Source organism: Prosopis cineraria, unplaced genomic scaffold (genome assembly GCF_029017545.1).
Source record: "Prosopis cineraria cultivar Desert tree isolate PC_DT_omini unplaced genomic scaffold, ASM2901754v1 PC1, whole genome shotgun sequence".
Taxonomy (NCBI): domain Eukaryota; kingdom Viridiplantae; phylum Streptophyta; class Magnoliopsida; order Fabales; family Fabaceae; genus Prosopis; species Prosopis cineraria.
In genome coordinates this window covers 49,307,712-49,325,310 of record NW_026555332.1, presented here as the reverse complement: position 1 = coordinate 49,325,310, position 17,599 = coordinate 49,307,712, and the positions used below count along the sequence as shown (strand labels likewise).

The 17,599-nt window shown below is 34.6% G+C and overlaps 2 protein-coding genes across 5 annotated transcripts; both read right to left on the bottom strand.

The window, feature by feature from the left end:
- Nucleotides 1–208: 208 nt before the first annotated feature.
- LOC129322700 (amino acid transporter ANT1) lies at nt 209–2,871 on the bottom strand. The gene is made up of 3 exons (XM_054969039.1): nt 2,273–2,871; nt 1,387–2,034; nt 209–621 (listed from the first exon to the last, which is right to left on the bottom strand). Exons 1-3 carry the CDS (start codon nt 2,486–2,488, stop codon nt 214–216), a joined length of 1,272 nt encoding a protein of 423 aa, XP_054825014.1. The 5' UTR covers nt 2,489–2,871; the 3' UTR covers nt 209–213.
- Nucleotides 2,872–6,583: 3,712 nt separating this feature from the next.
- On the bottom strand, nt 6,584–15,400 carry LOC129317373 (uncharacterized). 4 transcript variants are annotated; one of them, XM_054961719.1, is made up of 3 exons: nt 15,220–15,400; nt 14,660–14,732; nt 6,584–7,654 (listed from the first exon to the last, which is right to left on the bottom strand). In XM_054961719.1, exon 3 carries the CDS (start codon nt 7,574–7,576, stop codon nt 6,812–6,814), a length of 765 nt encoding a protein of 254 aa, XP_054817694.1. In that variant the 5' UTR covers nt 7,577–7,654; nt 14,660–14,732; nt 15,220–15,400; the 3' UTR covers nt 6,584–6,811. The 4 variants fall into 4 exon arrangements, with proteins under 4 accessions (XP_054817694.1, XP_054817700.1, XP_054817685.1 ...); XM_054961725.1 differs by having other exon boundaries at nt 6,584–7,587; XM_054961710.1 differs by lacking the exon at nt 14,660–14,732.
- Nucleotides 15,401–17,599: the final 2,199 nt, after the last annotated feature.

Genomic DNA, 17,599 nt, shown 5'->3' with positions numbered 1-17,599 from the left:
ATGTAGTCCAAATTTGAGGTTGCGGGAAATCACGGTTCCGTATAACTTAATTAACCAAATTGGGAAGGCTCATGCAACAATGAAGGGGGGAAAAACAGCATCTTGTGCAGCCCGCATGACATATTCACAGTAAGCACTTGTTGTATTACATGAAAAATACCGATTTGTTTTCTAGAAAGGCTTTTACTGAGTAGGATGCAGGTTCAGAAGCATTTAAACTCCAACTATGGTATTGTGTGTGCCATAAACAGCAAAAAATAAACCACAGAACAGTACAATAAAATCCAAGGCTTTCTGCCAAAGATGTAGAGAAGAACCAAATAGCTTTAGGTGAAATGTGGCTGGCAAAACAAATGAGATCAATGCACACACAGTACTCCCCACAAATGAGGCAAATACGCCAAAAGCTGGCACGCATGAGGCCAAGATAGCCAACACAACCACCACAATTGCTCGACTTATATAGATCCAAGTCTTTCCTAATCTGGTTGTTGAATCATTATTGTCCCAGTGGCAAGGCCTGTAAAACCATTTGAGCCTTTTCAGCTTTCCCTCCACAATTTCATTAATAGGGTGGACCATGATTGGGAATGTGAACACCAACCCTAAGCATAATCCGATCTGTCATAATAGCAATTCGAGATCTCAATGAATAATCAGAAACAAACAATGTTAAGAAGATAAAATATGAAAGTTGGCGGCAAAAGAACTGTTAATTGGCTGCTTTATCTGCTACTTATAATGCTTAAAATTTGAAACATTTACCTTAAAAGTGGATTTCATAAACCATGTATAAGCACAAATCGATCATGTCTATGAATATAATGTGAACCACGCACACAGAGGCAGAGAGATACACATGCTGGCATACACATGCAAATACGCCGACTAAACAGATCACATGTACAACACAATTTAGGTGACAAGCCTAATAAATATCAAATACTAAATCATCTTCAAGAGCCAGCTGCTTCCGCTAGTGCCCTCAAAAGGATATCCAACCATTTCAATCGTATCCAACCAATCATATCTGATCGTAAGATATCTAGCCCGGTTGGTCTGCATTCTTGGAAAGTGGGAGACTGCAAGTCACTAAAATTTTCTCAAGATCTGATTCATGCAATGGTACATTTGCTTAATGACTTTTGCTCGTCTTTTGGCTTTTATCAAATAATATAATTTCAATGTTTATTCATGTCCAGGATACACCAGGAGCAAGATAACACAAGATATATATCATTATAAATCCAGAACCAACTAGCCGAGAAAAAGAAAGGGGGGAAATGCAGGATATTGATATGCTAAGTGAGAAAACCACGAGAGAGTAATACGTCAAACCAAAAGGGCAATACAACATTCCATAACTTAGTGTCTTAACCATATTACCTGTACTACCATAGATGACCAATTCCTGGGGAGATTGAGGGTCACGATATCTCTAGTTTCATCACCATAAGCCATGTAACCAAAAAACCCAAAAAGAATGTACACAAGTGTTATCCCACCAAAGGTCTGAGCCAGCAAGCTTGGGAACTTAGCCCTGTCCTGCATCGAATTCTCCAAGGCCAATGTCATCCCAAACCCTTCAAAACAAAAGACCGCCATGCCTCCTGCAAAAGGCAGTCCACCTAAATTGGATGTGATTGCAGTTCTCTGTTCAAATGAGAATTCACCCCTTAATGCTTGCCGTATATCTTCCTTCGCCACAATTCCCATCGCTAGGACATTGCAAATATCAGCAAAAATGCTAAATGGTGCTAAAGTAGATAAGCTCTTTATCCATGATAATCCAATTTCAACTGGCACTAACAAAAATATATAGGATGTGAATGCGAGACCGTGGTTTAGGAAAATAGATTGGAGGTTTTGGCCAATGAATACCAAATATGCAACGGAACCTCCACTCTGTGCTACCAAGATAAGAAATTCTGACAGATAACGACCAATGGATCCAAAGCTCTGATAGCCCAGATCCCCATACGTTTTTGCTTCGACTGATGATCCATCTGCTGCCAACTTCTCTCTGCACAAAACCTGTGGCAAGGAAAATTAAATGCAACTTTTCAATAACAAGACACTAGCTGACTTCCAAGGAAAGGACGGAAAGGTTCTCTCAGCTAATTCCTATAGGACCTGAGTCACAGAAATAGGTCAACTAGTTCCCGCAGAAATTAATCGTTCCCCAATTAACACCTCGGTGAATCAAACGTATTCAAACTTATGTGCTAGACCAATTTAAGAAGAAAAACTAAGAGAAGGGATGCTCACTCACAAGAAGGAGCATGCAATAGTAGGTGGTTATGCCAACGATAGAAACTCCCAGTGAACCAGCAAGCCAACCAGCGATCCGAAAAGCAAAAGGCAATCCCAGTACACCGGTACCAACTATAGAGACTATGATATTTCCCAGGGTTTGAAGCTTTGACGTTGTTCCAGAAAGAGGCGATTCCAGCAGAGGGGTTGCGTAGCTTTTTGTGTCTTGCTCCATCGTCTTCTGATCCTCAGCCACGAGTTAACGACCGCTCGCCGATCTGCCATGAATACCTAACTCTTCTCTGGATTCGAGTATTATTGGGGTTTGGGATTCAATTTTGGTATAAGAGATGCATTTTCCAAATCATGATGAATGGCCCTCTGGAAACAGGAAACCAGTAAAAGGAACATTTTGCTACTTGGTACACGTTGATTCTGGTAATTTGTTGGCACGGAAATTACCAGTTGCCGCCATTATGAGCCGCCATCCTGCTAAGGCGTTGCTTGAATCTTGAGGAGTTTACGTTCATGATATGACAATTCATAATACAGAATGAAGGAGATCAGAGATTCTTAATCCCGCTTTTCATTGACGGATCTTGCAAACGTTGGTCGGTTTGATTCGATTTGGTCTCAAAATGTATACATTTAATTGATCAAACAATATTAAAAATATAAATCGAATTGAATAAGGTTATCGAACTAAACAAATATTGAACCAATTTTTGATTAATTCAATTTTGAGTCAGGTATTTGGACTTCAACCAATTTTATTATTTTTTTATTAAAACAAACCAAACTTATATATAAAATTAAGTTTATAAAATAATAATAGTTCATTTTAATTAAGGGTTAAAATTTTAACTTATTAAATGATATATTTAGTTTTATTTAAGAATAAAATTAAAAATAATAAAATAAAGCAAAGTAATTAATAAACTAAATATAATTTATAAATTAATAACTTATATGTGTGTGTGATAATTTAATTTATTCAGTCAAACAATTTTAAATTTTACTAATAGAAGTGAATCAGTCAATCAATATTTGAAAGGATGAGAACAAAATCTAATTTAAAATCTTGATTATTGTCTTTAAAAAAAATTTTACGTATAATATCATCTGTTTAGGAAGAGATTCATTTTGGGCCCCCAAAGAAAATAATAATAAAATAAAAGGAGAGATTTTATTTTGGCCAATAATGAGTGAGAGAGAGAGAGAGATTGATTCATTAACTTTAAACAGGCAACTTCGTTTTATTTTAACAAAATACAGCAACTAATTCATAGCTCGTTTGGCAACAAGGAATTGAGATAGGAGAAGTGAAAGTGAAATCAATATTTTTATCTGTTTCGTACCATAAAACCCAATTCTCCATGAAACTCAATTCCATAAAAAATGATAAGACTCGGTTCCTAGCTCATGCTTATAGAACTATGTTCTCTCCTCACTTCCTTTCTCATTAACCATCTTTGCCCTTCAAGCTTCTCAACTCATGACCTAAATGCGACAGTGCTTGATCGACGATAGTGCATCACAGCCACAACGATGGCTATTGACTTTTTTGAGTCAACTCATTGGATTCTTTTGCCCATCAAACATGATTCAATTTTTTGGTTCCAATGAATGTCTGCAATGAAGGCAAAAATGGCACGATTTGATTTTGGATTCAATTCCAAGCACAAATTATTTTTTGATTCAATTTTTATTTCTCAATTTGAGTTTGACAACTTTCAAGCATGATTCAGTTTTTGTTTTGTTTTCTTCTCCATGATCTGGGTTTGACACATTCAAGCATAATTCGACTTTGCTTCTCAATTTGATTTTTGGTTCAAGATTCTTGATTTTTTGTTTCAATTAAAACTTCTATTTAAAAGTTTCACACTTTCAACTAATACTTTTATTTCTATTTTTGATTCACAACTTTTGCTTTTGAATCTAATTCTACTTCTACAAACAAGTCTCTAATTTTTCTTTGTTTGATTTGATAGAGAAGGAATGATTAGCATGTGTTTTGCAAGTCTAGAACTACTCTTTCAAGTCTATTGATAGCAAAGGCTGCAGATTAATTGAATGAAAAGATGTGCGCATCTATAATGCTATTAGAAGAAATTGTGTCTGCTTCATCACAAAATTTTACAAGTCTTTGATTTTTTATTCTTTGACCTTGGTGTTTATCTTCGACTTAGATTTTTTGATTCTCCATTTTTAACAATTTTTTGGAAACAAATTTTGAGATTTGGTGGTTTTGTTGTTTAGACATTTTGAGATCCAGTAGAGTGTTTACTAGTAGAGATGAACAATGAAGACAAATGATGAATATGAAGATGACTAATTTTTTTAATTTTAGGGATATTTTTGTTTTTTCAGAATATTTCTATGTTCATTAAATATAATTCATATCCCACTTTCATATATATATCAAACATATTTTTATACTTCAATTTCACTTCCATTTCCACTTTTATTTCTAATTTTATTTATATTTTTCTTCACTAAAATCATTTCCCCGTACCAAAGGGGCATTTTTTTTCATTCTCTTCCTTTCTTTCATTTAACTGATAAATTTTAAGTATTTTAAACCACTAATAAAATTAATATGGTAACTGACAAGATCTTTTCATGCATTAACTAGGAATTAGAATATGTTTCTCATGCATTATTTATTTATTCCAATGAAACTTTCTCCTTGAGATAGTTTAAATAAATTTTACAAATTTGAGCTTATTTATTTATTTTTTAAATTTGAACTTGAAACTATTTAGATTTAGGATTAATAAACAAAATGGACCTTGAAATTACATGAAAAGTGCCCAAAATTCTAAACTCTTAAAATTTGCAAAATGGACTCTAAACTTTTAAATTCATAGTAAATTAAACCCTATCATTATCTTTTTGTTAACGCGTGTTATTGTTCACTGTGAGCCCTAGTTAAATGCTATCGTGGCAGTCCCTTACTGATACGTCATTTATTAATTAGCATCACAGATCCTAAACTATTATACGAATAGCTTCCTAGACTTAACTTTTAAAATTTCAAGTAAATTAACCTCATCGTTTATGTATAAAACATTGAATATTATATAGACCAAATTAGACTTAGTGTGATCCACTACGGTGAACGCATCATTGACCGTGGCAAACAATATATAATTTTGTGAAATAATATTTTTTGCCTTTTTTTATAATATTTTTCAAACAATTGGTATTCCATACTTCCGCATACTCTATAACTCTAATTTAGTCTTATTTTGAATAATGTTTATTTATTTAATAGTGAAAACTTGGAATCCTGTTTGAAAAAAAATTTAAATATTATAGGATTTTACAGATGATAACAGCGAAAGTCGACAACTTCATAAACAAATTTAAAACCCAAATTAATCAGTTAATTAAAATCATTTGATATTTAAACTTTTTTTCTAATAGGATCTCAAGTTTTCACCATTAAATAAATAAACACTATTCAAAATAAAATTAAACTAGAGTTATAGAGTATATAAAAGTACGAGACACCAATCGTTTGGAAAACATTACAAAAAAATGGCAAAAAATATCATTTCACAAAATTATGAATCATTTGTCATGGCCCACAATGCATTCATAATGGCAGATCATGCTAAGGCTAATTTTGTTTACTGTTAAGTAAATACTCCAAGCATAAACATTAAAAGTAATTTGCTCGAAATTTCAAAAATTAAGATCTAAGTCGCTACTTGCATAGTAATTTAGAATTTGTGATGCTAATTAATCAATGACACATCAGCAAGGGACAATTACGTCAGCATTTGATTAAGGCCCACTGTAATAGTTATGGCATTAACAAAAAATTAACGGTAAAATTTAATTTATTACGAATTTAAAAATATATAATTTATTTTGTACTTTTTAAGGATTTAAGGTTAAAAGCCCTTTCCGTGCAACATTTGAAAGTTCATTGTGCTCTTTAACCCATAAATTTAATAGGAACTACCCAAATTAATAAGAATAAAAATAAAAGAAAAGGATTAGGAACAAATTTGACTTTCTATAGGCTAAATGAAAAATTAGAGATTTAACAAATGCCTAACACAAAAAATAACAATAATTTTCATCATGAAAGAAACCCAATTATAACAGCTTTCATCCTAACAATGTCCTACTGCCAGCTGAAACCAGCACGAACCAGTTTGGCGCTCAATGAGAATCGGCGTGGCCAGAATCACCCGAAGCAGGGTACAATCTCACCGTACGCGTTAAAGAATTAAAGCACGCAGTTGCCTTTCGCTTTGTACGGGCTTAAGGGCTTTTGCTTGCCCCGTTTGTAACAAAAAATACAGAAAACAGAAAGAAAAAGAAATCATGGTGTGCATGTTGTATAACAATGTCTCATATTGTACAAGTGTCCATTAAACCACGTGAAAGTAGAAACCTCTAAGAAGCCAACCTCGTGCATCTACTATTGTGGTGCTTGAGTCTTGTTCTCTGTTACACTACAAGCTGGCGCTTAAGAGCTCCCAGAAACCAGGTTTTGCCTTTGGGTAATGTCTTGTGTTTACTCACAAAAGCCTATAAACTTCTACAGTGCCTCAAAACAATGTGGCTGGCAAACACAGTCTATGGCATGGATCAGTTTCCTGCGAGGCCCGACTGCATTGGCACCCATATCCTTGAGCTTCTTCATGGTTAGATTTACCAACTGATACTTATTTAGCCTCTTCCCCTGAAAAATTCTCACAAACTGCCCCAGTCCAAGTGACGTCAGCCACTTGCTCAACCCACCAGCTCTTTCAAGCTTCCTTTCTAGATTCGATGCCCGCAGACCTTGATTTAGACTTGTGCCCAAGTTTGGATAGCTACTAGGTGCAAGTAGTAGTCTTGGCTGCTTTATAGCTTTGGATATCTTAGAGATCCCAAGTAATCTCTGTGACTTTAAATTACTGACTTGCTGTGGAATTTCTAATTCTATTCTTCGATCTATCCTTGCAATCTTGGCTGAAGTTGGATTACGTAGAGGAAGGGCTTTTCTAGTTACCTGAATCTCCTTTTGGGCAGCCCATATTGTCTTCTCTAGTTCATTCACTGAAGAAAGTGCTGTAGATGTCCCCATTTGAAGTTGACAGTTGCTGCTGGCCATGTTGGACGGCCCATGGGGTGCTGCTATGGATATTTTAGTGGAAAGGGGAACAGCAGGGATTAGAATGGTCACTCGCTGCTTTTTTACAATAATCCAATCATCTTTGTCATGTTGTTGACCAGACTCTGAGGTGTCAATAAGGCAGGATGGAGTACCACTTTTCCTGCCAGCAGCAATTCCTGGGTGTCTTAGCTTTGTTTTCACCATGAGCTTAGGACCTGTTCGTCATATACTTGGTTATAGCAAAAAGCCACTAGATCAACCAAATTTTCCTTTGATCAAAAGCTAAAAAAAAAAAAAAAAACAATACATAAAAGATCAGCGTGATGTTGAAAGTAAATGCAGATTACTCTGCCCTATATATAATAAGAGTTTCCTCAGATGAACGGTGCAAAATACAATCATTAACCAAATTACAGTATTTCCAAATAATAGACATAATAAGTGCAAAATTCATGTTTTGGAACTCAATTAAAATGAAATGCATAAGAACCCAGCACATGAGGTGCACATGGAACAAAAATCTACAAAGACATGCTAGTCAAATTCCTTTTTACAAAACAACGATTGACATAACAATTTTCTCAGATCAAAATCAAAATATGGCAGTTCCCCCATGGCCTACACAAATAACCAATCAATGCAAAGCAAGCACTGAAAAGATAAAAGAAAAGTAAATTTTCTATGTGACAGTGTACATATTTACAGAGAATTCATCAATGGAAAATCTCTTTGTCGCAAAAATAACTGCTACAAAATCGAAGTGCTTTGTTTTGAAAACATGACTTCCATAAAAGCGTGCGCTGAATTGAGCCGTGAAATTTTATGCTCTGGTCCGTCTAAAAGTACCATAAATGCTAATGAATAAAGCAAAGATGCTTATTGTCATTTCACGGAGTCAAACAAAACATTAGATGTGAGTAAGGCTTGAAATCTCCAGTTTTAATCCTGTTTTCTGTCAATCAGTGTGTTTGCTACATACTCTTGTATCTCACGTAATAATTCATTAAACTCTTCAGACCTCCACACTAATCCCCTCCCAAGAAAAAACGCCATTTGATATGGCAATCCATTTCTTGTGTTGCATTAGTTAAGGAACTCTAGAAGCCTACTCTAACTAACTTATAGCTTAAACTGGTGGATGACAGTCTCTTAAAGTTGATGGCGTCTGAGATAAGTGCAGAAAAAGGGGGCAGTAAAACATATTATAACTTACTGTTGTAAGCTAGCAGAGAATCTAATTCATAGGTATGAAAGTATTTAGTAGAAAAGCAACACAGCACTATCTACAGCAAAGAAGCATAATCAAGCATATTACATCTGTATTTATTTTAGCTTATCTGTGATGGTTTTCTCATATCTATTATTACCATGCTTCCAGGGATCTCAGTGCTTTTACTGCCAACCTTTTTATGATGAACTTAAAAAAAAAAAAATTCCTACTAGGATCAAAATTAAGACTTGATTACACTAGATTAAACACTAAACATCATTGAAATAAAGACAAGCCTCTAGACTTGTAGGAAAAAGAGATCCAGGAAAAGAGACAAAAAGTGAATTAAGTACCCTAATAGAAACTTCAATTTCTGGTGATGTTCTAGAGTTTCCCTTCAAATCAGACCTACATTAACAATCTAAGAGCTCAACATAAAACATCATTCAACCACAAACTATTTTCCCAAAATTCAACTGCAAAACATCATGCTTGACTTTATCCCTAACATGACGGAAGCCGTTAAACTCCATATATAAGCATAACCAACAATTGGTTGTCCCCTTAAACACTTTGAGCTGCAGATCCATAAATAGAAATCTGAAGCCCAACCAAGTTTCTTTAAGCTTTTCCAACTCTATAAGCATTACTAGCCTTGATGCTTGCAAGGATACCACCAAAAACATCTAGGACAAGTTTATCTGGTAAGGCCACAGAAAAGGCACTTCATTTCAAAGCAGACTAATGTGTGATCATAATTATAATAAGTGGAAATCATTAGTGGGTAATTAGTTAGAAGGTTACTAGGTCTAAATGTATAAATAGGCCAAAGATGTAGATGTATCTGATATGAAAATTGGCATAATGAAGTCTCCCCAGTATTTCCAAAATCTCCCTCTCTAGTTCTCAATCCTTTCCTTACTCTCCTTTCTCTATCCTATCTTTCCTGTTCTTTTCTTCTTTATTCATTAGTGGTATTGGAGTCGTTCATGCTCGGCCTGTATGCAAGAAACTCGATCAAAGAAACAACAAAAAATCATAACAAATCAGAACAATGGCCGTATTCGTGCCTTAGAGGATGCCTCCTCAAAGTTGGCAAGTCTTCTAGCAAATGTGCAAGCACTTGCCAATCAAGTAGCCCATATAATCAAAGACCATCGCCAAGAATATCCAGATAGAAGCCATGCAAGCAATGACCGTCACCATCATCATCAACCACGAACAGAGGCACCCAAATACCAACCTCGCACATGCTTTACCAAAATGGAATTTCCCTAATTTCAAAAAGACGATATCTTGGGGTGGATTCTAGAGTGTGAATATTACTTCTAAATTGACAACGCACCAGAAGACTGGAAGGTTACCATAGCAGGCACCCATTTAGATGAAAAAGCCTTTCAATGACATCAAGTTGTGGTCTTGGGGGATGAGTACACATAATGGACTTGGGCTTAATATGCCAAAGCCTTGAAGACTTGCTTTGGCTCTCAATATGAAGCACTAATGGAAGATTTGATGAATCTCCAGTAAACAAGGTCTCTAGATGAATTCGACACCACAGCCTGCAAAGTCAAGCTCTCCAAAAACTATTTGGTGCAAACATATACAGCTAGTCTGCACCAAGAGTTCACAGCGCATGTACGTATGTTCAAATCGAGGACCGAGAGAAACGTATGAGTTATTGCAAGAACCCATGAGATTAATCATTAAAAAGCAAGATTCCAAACGCATGGCAGTGACTCATGCAGTTGCACAGTCCAGTGCGCAAGAAACTAAGTTGGGCAAAAAGACCATTCCTTTGATCCTTATCCACGTAGGCAAAAGGAGACAACCAGGTGGGGTAATACAAAAGCTCCATCTGGAAATTCTAGGTCGCACACTTTTAAGGGTAAAAATGTCCAATCTTATAATTCTTTTACACCAAAGACTAGCTCTACCGGCCCTGTTTCTTCTATTTCAGGAACTAGGTCTTCATGCAACAACACCAGAAGCTTTAAAACCTTAAGCCCAGACGAGGTGAAGAAATTGCGAGCCAAGAACCTTTGCTTTTATTGCCGATAGCCCTTCTCTAGAGACCATGTATGTGCCCAAATGCATAAGATGCAGTCACAGCTCATTGAATTAGAAGAAAAAGGCGTGGAGGAGGGTGAAGATGACATGGGACAAGATTTAGAAGTCCTTGAAAAATTTGAGGGCATACCAGAACAATTAGAGTGTTTTCAAATCTCTCTTCATGCTCTTCAAGGAAATGTTGGACCTTTGGCTATGAGAACACGAGGGTATGTGGGAAGGAGGCAGATTCAGATTCTCATTGATAATAGGGCCTCACATGCTTATATTGACCATGGTTTAGCAAAGAAATTGGGTTGGGAGGAATGTTCTTATTCAATGGCAAAATTTGAAGTTGCTAGAGGTGGGAGGTTGAAGGTTTTTGGGGTTCTTAAAAGGTGTTAAGTTGAGGATGCAAGGAGAAGAGTTTTAATCAGATTTTCAAATTTTGGAAGTCAAAACCTATGATATGGTTCTGGGTTTATCTTGGCTTAAGACTATTCATCAAGCTCATTGGGATTATGACAAGTTATCTATGACCTTCTGGTATAATGGAAGAAAGTGTCATTTACAACCTCAAGAACTACCAAGATATAGGATTGTTGATTTTAAAAAGATTGAAGGAGATTTAGATGTAGGAGGGCAGATGTTCATGTTGCATTTAGTAGAGAATGATGATGGGGATCTTCATTGCTCGAAAGTACAAGGAGATAATAGTTCTGCTGAAGCTGTGACAGAGTTATTATATGAATTTTCATGGGTTTTTAAAGAACCTAAGTCTCTTCCCCCATTGAGAGAAGGTCATAATCACCCTATTATTCTGCAAAAAGGGTCAAACCCAATTAATCTAAGGCCCTATAGGTATCTAGCTGTTCAAAATAATGCTATTGAAGACATGGTAAGGATCTACTGCAATCACAGTTATCCAGGAAAGTAGTTCACCCTCTACTTCACCAATTGTGTTGGTGAAAAAGAAAGATGGGCCATGGTGCATGTGCATTGATTATAGAGAACTTAATAAGAGGACAACTATGAATAACTATCCTATTCCTCTTGTGGAAGAGCTTTTGGACGAATTAAAGGATGCTAGATACTAGATCTAAGGGCTAGTTACCATCAGATCAGAATGGAGCCAAATGATATCTACAAGACAGCTTTTCACACTCATTCGGGCCACTATGAGTGGTTAGTGATGCCGTTTAGGTTTGCTAATGCACCTACAACTTTTTAAGGTGCTACGAATAATATATTTAGGGAGTATTTAAGGAAAGATGTCTTAGTTTTCTTTAATGATATTTTAATTTATAGGCCCTGCTTAGATTTTCACACACAACACTTGCGTTTAGCTCTGAAAATTCTGAGAAAACATTTTTTTTTTTTTGGAAGGACAGCAAGTGTGCCTTCACTGCCAAACAAGTGAAATATTTGGGTCACATCATACAAGGAGTAGTCTCAACTGACCCAAAGAAGATCAAGGCAGTCATGGAATGGCCAAAACCAACTACAATAAAGCAACTTAGGTCATTTTTAAGACTTGCAGGCTAATATAGGAGGTTTATTAGAGGGTATGGGCCCCTAACTAGACCTCTCACTGACTTGCTACAGAAGAATAGTTTTCAGTGGTCAGAAACAGCTGCTGCCACATTCAGGAAATTGAAGGAAACTTTAGTGGCAACACCTATCCTTGCTCTTCCAAATTTTTTTAAGGAATTTATGGTTGAAACTGATGCTTGCAATTCAGGCATTGGGGTTGTTCTGATGCAACAAGGTCAACCTATAGCTTTTTCCAGCAAGGCCTTAGCTCCTCATCACCTAAATCTTTCTGTCTATGAGAAAGAGTTAGTTGGTGTAGTACAAGCCATGGGGCATTGGCATCAATATCTTGAAGGGAGGCACTTTATTATTAAAACTGGTCAGCAAAGTCTCAAATATTTGTTGGATCACAAATTAAAGACAACATTTCAGATGTATTAGGTTACTAAACTCATGAGGTATGACTATGAAATTCATTACAAAAGGAACAATGATAATAGTACAGCTGATGCTATTTCTAGGATGCCTAAAAATGAGGTTTTTTGAGTTTCTCTTCATATTTGTTCAGATTTTCTTTTCTTGGAAATCCAGCTAAGTTGGGATGATGATGTAGATTTCAAAGCTTTAAAGGCTCATTTGCAATAGCATGGTGGTTTAGAAGACAAATACACTTGAGATGGTCAGTTTTTAAGGAAAAATGGCAAGCCAGTTGTTGGAAACATTCCAAGTGTGAGACTTAAGATCCTGGAATGGCTTCATGCTAGTCCATAAGGGGGACATTCTGGTGTGCAAGCTACTTATCAAAGAGTCAAGAAGCTATTTGGGTGGCCAAAATTATTTGAGGATATTAAAGATTTTGCGAAGCATTGTGATACATTTGCTCAGTGTAAATCTGAATCAATGGCTTATCCTGGGTTATTACAGCCTCTTGCTATTCCAAGCAAGGTTTGGGAAAGTGTCGCCATGGATTTTATTGAAGGCTTACCCAAATCCAATGGTAAGGACACAATTTGGGTGATTATTGATCGTTTTAGCAAGTATGCACATTTTTTGTATTTATCTCATCCTTTTACAACCTCTACTTTAGCACAGCAGTTCCTTGATCATATTTATAAGTTACATGGAGTTCCTGTTGAGATTATAAGTGATAGAAACCCCCCATTTATCAATCATTTTTGGAAGGAGTTTTTGAAAGTTTTGGGGGTTGAACAGAAGCTTACCTCCTCTTACCATCCATAAACAAATGGGCAATCAAAAGTTCTTAAACGCCGTCCAGAAAATTATTTCAGGTGTATGTTGGGAAAAACCTAAGGAGTGGCATAAATGGCTTTCTTTGGCTGAACAGTGGTATAACACTTCTTACAACATCTCTACAAAAACTACTCCCCATGAATTGCTGTAGAGGCAAGCTCCTCCTTTACATATTCCTCATTTTCCAAGAGATGTTACCGTGGAAGCCATTAATAGAACATTTACAGCACGAGAGGAAGCTTTAGGGATGGCAAAATATCATCTCAATCAGGCAGTTAACAGAATGAAACAATAGGCAGAGTTGCATAGGAGTGGTAGAGAATTTGAGGAAGGACAGTGGATGTTTGTCAAGCTTCAACCTTAGTTAAATTTCTGCAGCATCAAGGAGCTCTCAGAAATTGGCTCCAAGGTACTTGGACCTTATAGAATTTGTCAACGAATAGGTCCAGTAGCGTACAAAGTAGAGTTACCTCCAGAATCTAGAGTGCATCCTGCTTTTCATGTGTCTTTGCTTAAGCTCCGTCCTGATCCATTTGTAAAGCCACGGCAACCACCTGTAGATTGGCCTGAGCCTCCTCCAACTCTTATTCCAAAGACAATTTCGAACAAAAGAATGGGAAGAAGGAAGGGGAGAATTATTTCTGAAATAGTGGTGCAATGGAAGGGCCTTCCAGATAAAGAAGCAAGCTGGGTTCCTTTATTCCAGCTGCAACAGCAGCACTCTTCTTTTGTAATTTCTAACCCTTGAGGACAAGGGTTCTTAAGGGGGGTATCAATGTGTAATCATTATTACACATCATTATTAGAATAAGTGGAAATCATTAGTGGGTAGTTAGTTAGAAGGTTAATGGGTCTAAATGTATAAATAGGCTTAAGATGTAGATGTACCTTATACAAAAATTGGCATAATGATATCTCCCAAGTATTTCTAGAATCTCTCGCTCTAGTTCTCAATCTTTCCTTACTCTCCTTTCTCTATCCTATCTTTCCTGTTCTTCTCCTCTCTACTCATCACAGACCTTTTGAATGTAAGGAGATGGGGTTAAAAAAAAAAAAAAACAGGTATTTAGGTAGTAAGTTGCTCAAAAGATACCCCAGTTTGTTAGTGGTTGTTTTCATTAGCATGATTAAAAAAATAGATCTCAAACCAAATTCTCTATGTTTTAAAATTGATTTATTTCCTCACAACCAAAAAATCCAGAGGCTTTTTAAGGTCATGATCATCCTGCAACAACCGAACTTACATGGACTCAGCGATTTGGGAGAAACTTCACCAATCTAACCATACATGATAATGCCACGACTCTGTATTTCAGCCTAATCATATTTCAAAACATTCAAAAGAAATGGACTTGCATTATTTTGAGGCTTTCCAATATATAAATCATAATAATCTAGAGTAACTATAATTCAAGATAGGATACAGGATAGCACAGAAAACACTGCAACAAATAGTTCCACACAATTTCGAATACTGCATATATGTGAATAAGTCACCGATATCACCACTAAAAAAGCCACTTCAGTGACCACAATAAAAATAATTGCAGCAATTTCACTGGAGCAAATTTCACTTGCTACGTTTATCATGATTACTGCCCATGAACATTTCTGGCACTGAGTCGGTATGAAGAACCTTCTTCGAGATTCCAATCTAAGTTATGCATTGACCCTCAATGTTGTCCTAATTCTCTTAAACAAATAGCATTGATTTATAACACGAAATCCAGATATGAATAGAAAACCTAGTGCAATCAACAACGCAGTGGAAAAATATTAAATGGTAATGAAATAGAGAAGAGACCTGGAGTTCTAAGGATAACAACAGTGCAGCGTCAATCTCGATTTCAGCAATCGACAAGACTAACTTGGATCCTAGTCATGGATGTGCGTTCCTCCTCTCTCTCTCTCTCTCTCTGAAGGACCTTGCCCTGCCAGACCGTGAACTGATTATCGCGGGAATTTCCCCTTTTTTCTTGATCGTTGAGTCGAGTTGGCTGAAAGATACAATCATAAAATCGTTCTGTCGTCATAATTGTATAATAAATTATACTTGCTGGTTAAAAAAAAAAAAAAATCGTACAATTCCGTTTAATTTATTTTTTGAATTTGTACCTTAGGAAAAATATGATACAGTGCTATAAATTTAATAATTAAATTAAAATAACTAAATAAAATTAGGGAAATGACAACTAAAGACGCTATAAAACTATTAATTATAATTAAAAATTTTAAATTATTGAAATCTCAATATTTTTATTTGAAATAAAAAAACATGTGATTTTAGAATTAAAAAAACATTATTAAAATTAATATTATGAATCGAAACTGTTGTTAATATTAGTTGGAAAAATCAAAATGCACACTTAGGAATAGAATTAATAATATTAACGATATTCATGGGACATGACAAAATCAGGACACCCTTGTCTCATGTCTCATCCTAAAAAAAAGATTAAGATTGAATTTTTATCTTGTGTTTCGTCCAGTCTCAAAAGTAGTCTCATCTCATTTGGAATCGAGATGTGCAACTGTCCTAATAAATCAGAGAATGTTAAAGAAAGATTTGAATAATAAGATTCATTAAAATTTTAAATTATATAATTTATTAAGTTTAAAATAAAAAACAACACAAGTACATAAATCACAACAATTTAAAATTAATTATTGAATTACATTAATTACAACTCTATATTATGATAGTAATTATAAGTAATCTCTAAGTTATAAGAGTAGCAACAACAAACAATCAAGCACAACATTAAATCATTATTTTTTTACTTTAATTGAAATATACTAAGTTAATTACTCTTCCAAAAAAAAGTAAAAAAATGCAATATAAATAAAAATTATTAAATAGATACTCCCTTCATTTAAAAATGTAAGGCATTTTTAAGAAATTGAATGTTAAAAAATGTAAGACATTTTTAGTCTTTTGAAGTGTAATTGTTGCTTTTTTTCAAAAGTGTTCCTATTAAAGAATAACTTTATATTTATTGTAAGGTATTTAATAGAGGTAAATATAAAAAGATAGGATTGGTTTGAAAGCAGACAACTACTTTATTGAGGTGAGATTTGATTAAAAAGCTTTACATTTTTTAACACACGGAGTAGATATAAAAATAAATTATATTGATATAATTAATATATTATAAAAAAGATATCATCCTATTCACTCCATATCATTAAAATTATCAATATAAAAAACTTTAGTTTTATATAAGAATTGCAATTATTGAAATTATAATCAATATAATTAATATAAAGATAAATTATATTAAAATAATTAATATATTTAATGTTTTTTAAGATTAAAAATAATATATGTATATATATGATATTTGTGCAAGCGAGACGTCCCAATAGTAATCTAATGTCCCATCCTGTCCTGAATCCCTTTTTTGTCCCATTTTGATTGTTTTCAAGCTGAGATAATATCAGGACGAGTATAGGCTGAACATCTCTACATCACACTTAAGATCCTAGCTTTCCCAACTGAAATTAACAATAATCTCAACTAATGATAGTAATTTTAATAGTGCCTTTTCTTTTTTTTTTTTAAGTGGTTTGTGTATGTATTGACAAATATAAAATTTTATAAGTGATTTGCTTCATATTTAGAAGTGAATGTAAATTTTCAAATGACTATTGTGTGTTCACAAATTCCTTTTAAAAGTTTTATAAGTGAATTTTAATTTTATGATGAGGAAAAACCAATTCTCAAACATGATTCTTACTTTTTCCAATTAAGATTAACAATAATTTTAACTCATAATAGTAATTTTAATTGTATCTTTTTTAATTTTAAACTCATATTTTTTACTTCTAATTAGTGACCATGGTCTATTATTAAAATATCAATAATTTGGAATATCTAATTATAGTTAATTGTTTTATAAAATCTTCAAATGTCATTTCCTCATAAGATTATGCTATGTTTTTGTATAAAAATATAGAGTAAAGTACAAACCTGGTCCATACATTTTCAAGGAGGCACAACTGATATCCTAATGCTTTCAAAGACGTAATGTTGCCTTGACATCTTTTATAATCGCACAATGCGACAGAAGGTTCATGTTGATTATTAACATTTATTATTTGACCAACATACTTTGCTACTTTATTTGCCACATTTAATGTGGCTATTATAAAAATTAAAACACAAACTAAAATGCTGACGAGGT

Bases quoted from the DNA above. Each gene is read 5' to 3' on its own strand.
- LOC129317373 (XM_054961719.1), bottom strand. From the start codon at position 7,576: ATGGTGAAAACAAAGCTAAGACACCCAGGAATTGCTGCTGGCAGGAAA.
- LOC129322700 (XM_054969039.1), bottom strand. From the start codon at position 2,488: ATGGAGCAAGACACAAAAAGCTACGCAACCCCTCTGCTGGAATCGCCT. The intron at 2,035-2,272 runs GTGAGTGAGCAT...TCCTTGCCACAG, and splicing joins ACTATTGCATGCTCCTTCTT to GTTTTGTGCAGAGAGAAGTT. The intron at 622-1,386 runs GTAATATGGTTA...CTATTATGACAG, and splicing joins GGTCATCTATGGTAGTACAG to ATCGGATTATGCTTAGGGTT.